The 9,986-nt window shown below is 47.1% G+C and overlaps 1 protein-coding gene across 1 annotated transcript in view; it reads right to left on the reverse strand.

Moving 5' to 3' along the window:
- Positions 1-9,551, reverse strand: part of LOC127010078 (serine/arginine repetitive matrix protein 2-like) — a 28,104-nt gene extending 18,553 nt beyond the window's left edge. Inside the window, exons 1-4 of the mRNA XM_050883895.1 lie at positions 5,873-9,551; positions 3,975-4,292; positions 3,474-3,536; positions 129-290 (exon numbers count right to left, since the gene is read on the reverse strand). Of these exons, the coding sequence (XP_050739852.1) occupies positions 129-290; positions 3,474-3,536; positions 3,975-4,292; positions 5,873-6,342 (1,013 nt within the window). The 5' untranslated portion in view covers positions 6,343-9,551. The remainder of the gene's footprint in view (positions 1-128; positions 291-3,473; positions 3,537-3,974; positions 4,293-5,872) is intronic.
- Positions 9,552-9,986: the final 435 nt, after the last annotated feature.

Raw genomic sequence — 9,986 nt, forward strand, 5'->3', positions numbered from 1 at the left:
TGAGGTTCTGCTAAGTCAAGGAGAACAGTCCTGCCTTGACCTTAGAGCAGTGAATGGAGGAACACAAGTGATGCAAATGCAAACAACCAGGAGGGAAAAAAGGGAGACCAACACTGCACCAGCCTCACCTGTCCGACTCTGAGCTGGAGGATGAGGACGAGGAGCTGGAGGATGAGGAGGAGGAGGATGAGGAGGAGGAGGACGAGGTGGAGGAGGACCGGTGTCGCCTCTTCCCCTTCTCCTTCTTCTTCTTCTTTGCGTCCCTCTTCTTCCTCTTGGGGGACTCACTCCTGTGTGCGGGTATGTACGTGTGACCCATGTGCGCGGCAAAACACACACACGCGGCAAAGACTCGCTACGCACATACGCATGCACACACGCACACACACACACACATGTACGCTCCAGCATGCACACACACACACACATACGCACACACTCTACGTGGGTGGGTGGGTGAGAGGGGAGAGGGCGTGGGTGAGTGTGGGTGAGGGGGGAAGGGTGAGGGGGGGGAGGGTGTGTAGATAGACAGTACGCGCACACACATGCACGCACATGGACGTACATGGATAACTGAGAGGTTGGTCTACATCTATCAACATTGTTATTGTTATTGTTATTGTTGTTATTTTTTTCCTTGAGTCAGACACGTAATTCTATCGGTATTTCCGCGGCCAATAGAATTATGTAATGGCCCATGGAATACCTGTGAGGGAAGAAGAGGAGGAGGAGGAGGAAGAGGAAGAAGAGGAAGAAGAAGAGGAAGAAGAAGAAAAACAGGAAAAGGAAGAAGACAAAAAAGAGGAAGAAGAAAAACAGAAAAACTAAGAAAAAGAAGAAGAAGAAGAGGAAGAAGAGAAAGAAGAAGAAAAACAGGAAAAGGAAGAAAGAAAAGCAGAAAAAAAGACAAAGAAGAAAATGAAGGAGGTGGAAAAGACAAAAAAATAGTGAAATAAAAATCGTAGAAGTAATAACAGAAGAAAAACAGAGGTAGTAGTAGTAGTAGTAGTAGTAGTAGTAGTAGTAGTAGTAGTAGTAGTGGTGGTTGTGGTGGTGGGTCATCTCCGAACGCAAGACATGATAACTAACATAATAAAGATTAGTGTGTGTTTGGGGCGAGGAGGAAGAGGAGGAGGAGGAGGAGGAGGAGGGTGGTGGAGGGGTGGGAAGGATGGGTGGTGGGCAAGAGGTGGAGTCCTGTCAACCCACAACCAAACACCACACAGGGGACAGCCCGTCAATATCATGGTGTACACAGCGTTTATTATGTGTGTGTGCGTCTGCGTGTGTGTGTATATGTGTGTGTGTGTGTGTGTCGTGGGTGTGGCACAGGGCCCCACCTCTGCCCCTGCGGCCAACACATGCAAAAGATATCAAGACACAGGACTTACCCGCACCCTCAGGCACCAGCGCACTATCCCTTCGCCTTACCCTAGACTGCACCCGCTGCCCTGGGCCACCACCGCCACGCACAGACACGGAGGCCCAAGATACATGGTACTGAGGGTCTGTTTACTTGTTTGTCTTTATAAGCAAGGAGGCCCCAAGTTTGGGACGATGCGAGTTCAGGAGTGGCTTAAAACTACCCACATGCTGTCCTGAAGACCACCTATCAACCCGGACTCTAGATTCTAGGATTAAAGATGAGCTCCGGGGGGCAGAATGAGCCAATGCAAGATGGCGCCACTATAAACACTCGCCTGCGCCAGAACGGGCTGGGCCAACCATCAGCTACCCAGACAATTGAGTAGCGGGCTTTTTTTTCTTCACATTTGTAACCCTTGAACTGTAAAAAAATAAAAATAAATAAATAAAAAAATAACTTCCCTTCTTTTCACGTCAAACCAAAACAACACAAAGGTTAGTTGAAAAATCTCTCCAGTTATCTTATATCTGGTCATCCATATACCAGGTCATCCTTACTCTCTCAATCACTTCCTTACTTTCTATATCATTGTTAAGTCACAGAGTTTTCTTACGAGCTCAAGGGGCCGGTCGGTCTGTGCAGGGCGGGCGGTGGCCAGGCAGGGCGATGGTATTTGCTGATTGTTAAAAAAAGGACAATACTCTCTTTGCTTCGAACTATGAAGACGTAACGGTAGATAAATAAATGGACAGTATATAAATGGGAACAGATGTGGAGGAGGAGGAGGAGGAGGAGGAGGAGGAGGAAAGGGAATTGGAGGAGGAGGAGGACTGGGTGGAGGAGGAGAAGATAGAGAGGAAAAGGATTCTAGATACATTTAGTGTGTGTGTGTGTGTGTGTGTGTGTGTGTGTGTGTGTGTGTCTGTTAACCTAGTAGCAGTATACATGATTTGAGTCTTTTTTGTGTAGTATGTATGGAAATATGTGCGTCTCTGAATGTGTGTGTGTGTGTGTGTGTGTGTGTGTGTGTTAACCTAGTAGCAGTATATATGATTTGAGTCTTTTTTGTGTAGTATGTATGGAAATATGTGCGTCTCTGAATGTGTGTGTGTGTGTGTGTGTGTGTGTGTGTGTGTGTGTGTGTGTGTGTGTGTGTGTGTAAATGTAGTAGTAGTAGTAATTTGACGTCACATAGAAATTAATAAAAAAAACATCATTAAAAATATATATACACGAGGAATGAGACAGACAGAGAGCGAGCGAGAGAGAGAGAGCGAGAGGGCGTAGGAGGAGGAGAGTGAGACAGAGAGCAGGCAAGAGCAGAGGGGAGAGAGGGTGAGGGCATAGGAGAAGGAGGATGAGGATGAGGATGAGAGAGAGGGAGAGGATCAGGGTAGGCGAGTGAGAGAGAGTATAGAGGAGTACTGTCAAACACTGATGGTGATAGGCATGGTGTGCGATTACCTTTGGGGTTACCCTGGCAAAGGAAAGTCTAGGTAAGGAAAAAATAAGGAATTCACGTCATTAGCTGCTCCACAGGAAAGGGGTGCCAGATTTTTATACAGTTAAGACACACAGTTAATGTATAAAAATGTATATATATAATAGTAATAATAATAATAAGTATACATAAGTGAAAGGTTGTCATAGTATTCATAATCATAGCATATATATAATTATGTATGTATATAAATTCTATTAGTTTGTTAGGATATATATATATATAATTGGCTTGGCTTATGATATATATATGGATAAAAATGAGGAAAATGATGATTGTTTAAATATATATAGTCATTCACAGAGCACAGGTTGAGAATATATATAAATGGATTATTATTTTGAGAGAGAGAGAGAGAGAGAGAGAGAGAGAGAGAGAGAGAGAGAGAGAGAGAGAGAGAGAGAGAGAGAGAGAGAGAGAGAGAGAGAGAGAGAGAGAGAGTGGGGGAGGGAGAGGGCATCAGAAACAACACTTAATGAAATCACTAACTCAGGTGCTCTGGGCTGCATATCTGGGGGAGGGAGGGAGGGGGGAGAGAGAAGGAGGAGGAGGAGGAGGAGGAGGAGAGGGAGGAGGAGGAGGAGGAGGAGGAGGGAAGAATCATACCTGCTATGTTTCCCCTTCTTCCCTTTATGTTGCTTCTTCCTGGAGGACTCAGCGCTGGATGACCTGAGGAGGAGGAGGAGGAGGAGGAGGAGGAGGAGGAGGAGTGTTAGAGGAGGTATTTTCTAACTAATTTATTCTTATTCAATTTCTCTATTTATTTTAACTTAATTTTTTGTGATTTATTTTTTTCCTAATTCTATATATATATCAATTTTATGCTTTATATTGACAAGGTAATTTTTTTTTCTTTCTCTCTGTGTGTCTGTCTGCGTGTCTGTCTCCCTTCCTGTCTGTCTGTCTGTCTTACTTATAATTCTTCCCACGAACAACTTATTTTCATTAACTTTTCAAAATCACTAACGAGATCATTTTCCTGCCTGTCTGTCTATCTGCCTCTATGTCTGTTTGTCTGTCTGTCTCTGTTGTCTGTGTGTCTATCTGTCTGTCTGTCTCTCTGTGTAGGTCTGTCTGTCTGTGTGTCTGTCTGTCGCTCAGTCTCACCTGTCACGGCTGCGCTTCTTCTTCTTCTTCTTGTCCTTCTTCTCCCTCTTGGCTGCCGCTGAGGAGGACTGGGCGGGGGTTCGTTCGGGGGAGGGGGAGGGCGTGTTCACCCAGCCGTACCGCTTCTTCTCACCCGCCGGGGCAGCGTTGGCTCCGGCCGCCGCGCCCTCTGCCGCCGCCCTGGCCAGCTCCTCCTTGGCCTTGCGGTTGGGGTCGAGAGACGAACCCTCGACGAAGTACTCGGAGATGCCGAACGCTTCCTTCAGCCGTGAGTTCTTCTCCTGCTGTGCCTCTGCTAGTGCATGGGTCTCTCGCACACTGGGGGGAGAGAGAGAGAGGGGGTGAGTGAGGGGGTGTAGGGGTGAGGGGTGAGGCTGTGGGTGGGGCTATGAACAAGAATGGGAAATTGGGAGAAGGATGGGGGAGAATGTGGGGTGAGGTTATGGGTATAGGGAAGAGAGAGAGAGAGAGAGAGAGAGAGAGAGAGAGAGAGAGAGAGAGAGAGAGAGAGAGAGAGAGAGAGAGAGAGAGAGAGAGAGAAAGGAAATACTGAAAGAATGAATGAATGAGAGAATAAAGGAGAAAGGGAAGGATAAAGAGAGAAAAAAAAATGTCCAATGCAAATGTTAAAATAGATAAATAAATAAGTAAATAAATTGACAAGGGAATTAATAAAAGTAAAATAAATATCACAAAAAGCACTAACAAGACACTGAATAAAAAGATGTATACAGTAAACAAGCATAAGAAAAACAAACAAAATAAGTAAATAATGAAAAACTATATTGGTCAACTTTAACACCCCTAAAAAATACAAGAACCGTCAACTCAAGAAATAATAAACATCATAACACCCAAAAACCAGAGACCCCAAACAGACGTATTCAGTAAACAAACATATAAGAAAAACAAACAAAATAAGTAAATCATGAAAAACTATATTGGTCAACTTTAACCCCCCAAAATAAATACAAGACCCATCAACTAAATAAAAACAAACATCAGAAGACCCAAAGCCAAAGACCCCAAACAGACGTATACAGTAAACAAACATATAAGAAAAACAAGCAAAATAAATAAATAATGAAAAACTATATTGGTCAACTTTAACACCCAAAAATAAATACAAGAACCATCAACTAAATAAAAACAAACATCAGACGACCCAAAGCCAAATCCCCCAAACATTAAAGAAAAACAAAAATAAATAAATCATGAAAAGAAAAAATAAATACAAGACCCATCAACTAAATAAAAACAAACATCAGAAGACCCAAAGCCAAAGACCCCAAACATTAAAGAAAAACAAAGAAAAATAAATAAATAATGAAAAACTATATTGGTCAACTTTAACCCCCCAAAATAAATACAAGAACCAACAACTAAATAAAAACAAACATCAGAAGACCCAAAACCAAATCCCCCAAACATTAAAGAAAAACAAAGAAAAATAAATAAATCATGAAAAAGAATATTGGTCAACTTTAACACCCCAAAATAAATACAAGACCCATCAACTAAATAAAAACAAACATCAGAAGACCCAAAGCCAAATCCCCCAAACAAACACACAAGGAAGATCTAAACCCAATCAACGTCAGAGCGTCAGAGAATTGAATCCCGCATCGTTTACTATTGCGCGGAGGAGACGCCGAGGCAGGAATCCAAGGAATGCTGACGGGAGGAGGAGGAGGAGGGAGAGGAGGAAGAAGAGGGTGAAGAGGAGGAGGAGGGAGAGGAGGAAGAAGAGGGTGAAGAGGAGGAGGAGGGACCTGACCAAAATCCATTCTGAGCCTCTCTCGAACGAATAATCGAAACTTGGCAAAGCGTCACCTAAGAGTTTTCCGAAGAGCGTATAGTGTGTGTGTGTGTGTGTGTGTGTGTGTGTGTGTGTATACCTCACGACGGAGCGCAGCGTGCGTCGGACGTGCGTGGTGGTGGTGGTGCAGGTGGTGGCGGAGGACTCTTGGGGCGGCGGCGGCGGCGGCGGCGGGGAAGAGCTGGAGACCGAGGGCGTAGGGGCTGAGGCGGCGGCGGCGGCGGCGGGGTGGTGGAGGCGGTGGTGGGGGTGGTCGGGGCGTCGCCAGGCCGCGGCGTCGAGGCTGGCGTGGTGGTACAGACGCCTTAGCTTCTTCCGCTGTCTGTTGCGTCTGTTCCGCCAGTTCCTGCGGGCGTGGTGGCCGAGGCTGAGGGCGGGGGAGCGGGCGGGCGCGAGGGCGTGCTGCAGGGCGGGCGTGGAGGGCAGCACGGCGGAGGGCGGGGCCACAGCGGCGAGCTTGTGCAGCAGCGCCGTGTGTTGGGCCAGCAGCGAGGCCACCAGCTGCTCCCACGGCCCCCCGCCCTCACCCTGCCCACCCGGCTGGCTCATCAACGAGGACACACGCCCACGCCCACGCCTCCACCTCGCTCAGAGCAAAGGGGACACCAGGGGACACTGGGTACGCCCTTGTCCTGGCACTGAAGTTGTCCCTTTGTCACGACTCCAAAAGCTTGAGGTGTTGGAGTCTCCTTGGAGTGGGTAGGTCACTAGGTCAGGTGGTCAGGTCTCCAGGCACCAACTTCAATTTCGTGGCACCTCTATGGCGAAGGGTAAAGCCAGCAGGGGCAGCACGTGACAGGACAAAGATCTAAGCCTCTCAGGGCACAGACGATGGGCACTTTGGACTCTACACAGGACAGTGCCCGGGAGACCTCCAATCTTAGCGCCAAAACCTCACTGGGAACAAAGCCAGACTCTCAAGGGCACTAGTTCGAAGGGCAAGGCTTGGGGTTGATATCCAGGGTGTAGGTTAACTCTGAAAGCCCGATCAGTCACTCCTTGCAATCCTCACTTCTTGGGTTGTTGCTCTAAGTGGTTCTGGTAGTCAGGTCTTGCAATGTTAAGGAACACCGCTGCCACCAGTGTATAGGACGTTACGCTTCGTGTCCTGACGGGAACTCTTGACAATAGTGAGTTCTTGGGATGCTCGCCAAATTAAACAAAACTTGGGAACACAGCTGGTACCACTAACACGTTCCTCTCAATGTCTTTCTAATAACTTCTTGTAATGCTCGGATATATAGGGTGAATTTAGACCCAGTTTGAAAGACAGTTCCTTTGGGTTTTAGGGCAAAGCTTGTGCCAATATCTAAGACGTTCCTCTCAGTGTATTTCTTGCAGGTTATTGTAATGCTCAGGTTTAGAGTTGAGTTGGAACCAATAAGAGTTCCTTCAGTTTTCAGGGCGAAGCTGGAACCAATATCTAAGACGTTCCTCCTCTCAATGCCTTTCCAACAGTTCCTTCAGGTTTTAGGGCAAAGTTGGCACCAATATCAATGTCAGTTCTTCAAATAGTCAGTTCTAGTAATGCTGGATCCAGGGCAATGTTGGAAGCGATATTCAAACTCTATCAATTCTCTTTACAGTCAATCTTGGCAATGCTGAATTCAAGGCAATATCCAAACTGTATCAATTCTCTTTACAGTCAATCTTGGCAATGCTGAATTCAAGGCAATATTCAAACTGTATCAATTCCCTTTACAGTCAATCTTGGCAATGCTGAATTCAAGGCAATATCCAAACTGTATCAATTCCCTTTACAGTCAATCTTGGCAATGCTGAATTCAAGGCAATATTCAGACTGTATCAATCCCTTTACAGTCAATCTTGGCAATGCTGAATTCAAGGCAATATCCAAACTGTATCAATTCTCTTTACAGTCAATCTTGGCAATGCTGAATTCAAGGCAATATCCAAACTGTATCAATTCTCTTTACAGTTAATCTTGGCAATGCTGAATTCAAGGCAATATCCAAACTGTATCAATTCTCTTTAGCCAGTCCACGAAATGTTAGACTCTTGAAGGTTGAGTTGGCAATGTTATCCAATCCAAAAAGCATCAATTCTCCCTCTTTAGTCAATCCTTGCAATACTGAATTCACGGTACAGTTGGAGCAATATTCAGACTATCAATTATCTTCAGACAGTCTTCGCAGCTGGCAATATTCTCGAAACCAGCAATGCCAATATCTCAGACAATCCTTGCAATACTCTAGCCTCAATGCACGACTGATGCCAATACCCTAGGCACTAAAGTCTCGAGTGCCAGGGTATTCTGGTACATCCATACAGTTCTGGGGCACTCTTGAGAGACCACCTTAACCACAGTGCCACAATACCCCACTCTTCTGGTATTTGTCAGGGCACAGATGCGGTTCAATGCTTTTCAGAGGCGCAACAAGGGATCAATGCCAATGGTGCCACAAGGAGGAGTGCAGGAAGGGCGCCGTGGATCAATGCCCAGGCTGGCTTGGGGATCAATGCCACACAGGGAGAGTAAGCTTGGTGTTAGATTAAAATGCAGAGGATGCCAGGACAAATGCTATATGCAGGGTCTCAGATCAATGCCCAGTGTGCCAGAGATCAATGGTGGGCGTGGCACAGCTTACAGAATGCCAGACTACAGACCAATGCCAACAGGGTCAGAGGAATCAATGCCCACACAAACTTAGCCCAGTGTCACGAGAATCAATGCCTCAGTGCCAATGGTTTCTATGCCCACAGTGCCACGAGAATCAATGCCTTCAATGCCACGAGGGCCAATGGAAACAGTGCCACGAGTAAATATATCAACAGTGGCTTAACTCAATGCTTTGGCACTCTAGGAAACAATGCCATCAGTGCCTCAATCAATGCCCACAGTGCCACAGGGATCAATGCCACAATGCAACAACAATCAGTGCCAACAGTGACTTTAATGCCTCTCTAACACTGGGCTTCAATCAATGCCCAGGCTTATCAATACCCAGAATGCCTTATATAGCAATGCCCAGTGCCCGATCAATGCCAGGGGTCACAAGACAGTCCACAAGGGAGACGGTCAATGCTCAGGGGTGAATCAATACCCAGGGGTAGGACAAGGCAGGGCAGGGCACACACAGGGGAGAGTATACGCGAATGGAACTGGATATGGACAGGTGTGGACAGAGAGGCAATACACGTTGGATACAGGTAGGGATGGCAGGAACACACACGATAGATGATGCAATACACACGCAATACACAAACACACAGTCCGTCCGTTCACATACACTTATATGGATAAAGGCCCGTGGTTGGAAGACTCGGTTACCACTTAAAATCTAAGAATCACAACACTTGGAAGACTTGGTTGCTGAGTTGTTGAGTTGTATTGCTACATGTTAACGGCGTCCACCACCACAACGCGCCCTCCGCAGCCACCCCCGAGGCCTACATCACCACTGGGACCTCTGGAGACACCGCTGGACCCATTCTTGTAGCCTGGGGAGGGGCTGATTTCGTGGTCTGAGGGGCTGAGGGGTCTGAAGCCAAGCCCAGTCCCAGAATCTACCACCTCCTCCCCGCCTCGCATGGTTGGGCTGAGGGCTTGGGGGCTACATGAGGTGGTCTAAGGGCTTCCTGGGGCTTCGGCAAGGGCGTGAGGCTTGGTGGTGAGGCCTGGGGGTGGTGGTGGTGGTGTTGGTGGTGTGGTAAGATCTGTGACGGAGCTCTCTCTCTCTCTCCTCTCTCCTCTCCCGCCCTAGCACTCTCTGTCTCTATCTCTGTGCTCTCTCTCTCTCTCACTCTCTCTCTCTCCCGGTTTCCCTCCCCCTCTCTCCCTCTCTCTCTCCCTCCCGCTGGTTCATAATCAATAGTGGCAGCAACAGCGGCACCCCCCCCCCCTCTCTCTCTCTCTCTCTCTCTCTCTCTCTCTCTCTCTGATGGTGTCCAATCCTGTGTTTCGTTGTGTTAGAGAGAGAGAGAGAGAGAGAGAGGGGGAACTTCGCTATTTCCTTCCTTCTTTTCCATTATTTTTTCCCTTTCTTTCCCTCCCTCTCTTCCTCCTCCTCCTCCTCCTCCTCTTCCTCTTCCTCCTCCTCCTCCTGTGACATCCTGTGGCCGGGCGGCGAGGTAAGCTGGATAAGCCCACACATTTGTCTCTCTCTCTCTCTCTCTCTCTCTCTCTCTCTCTCTCTCTCTCTCTCTCTCATTAATAGGAAGGTAAAGTTTTG

This window comes from Eriocheir sinensis, chromosome 42, assembly GCF_024679095.1.
Source record: "Eriocheir sinensis breed Jianghai 21 chromosome 42, ASM2467909v1, whole genome shotgun sequence".
In the NCBI taxonomy this organism is placed as follows: domain Eukaryota; kingdom Metazoa; phylum Arthropoda; class Malacostraca; order Decapoda; family Varunidae; genus Eriocheir; species Eriocheir sinensis.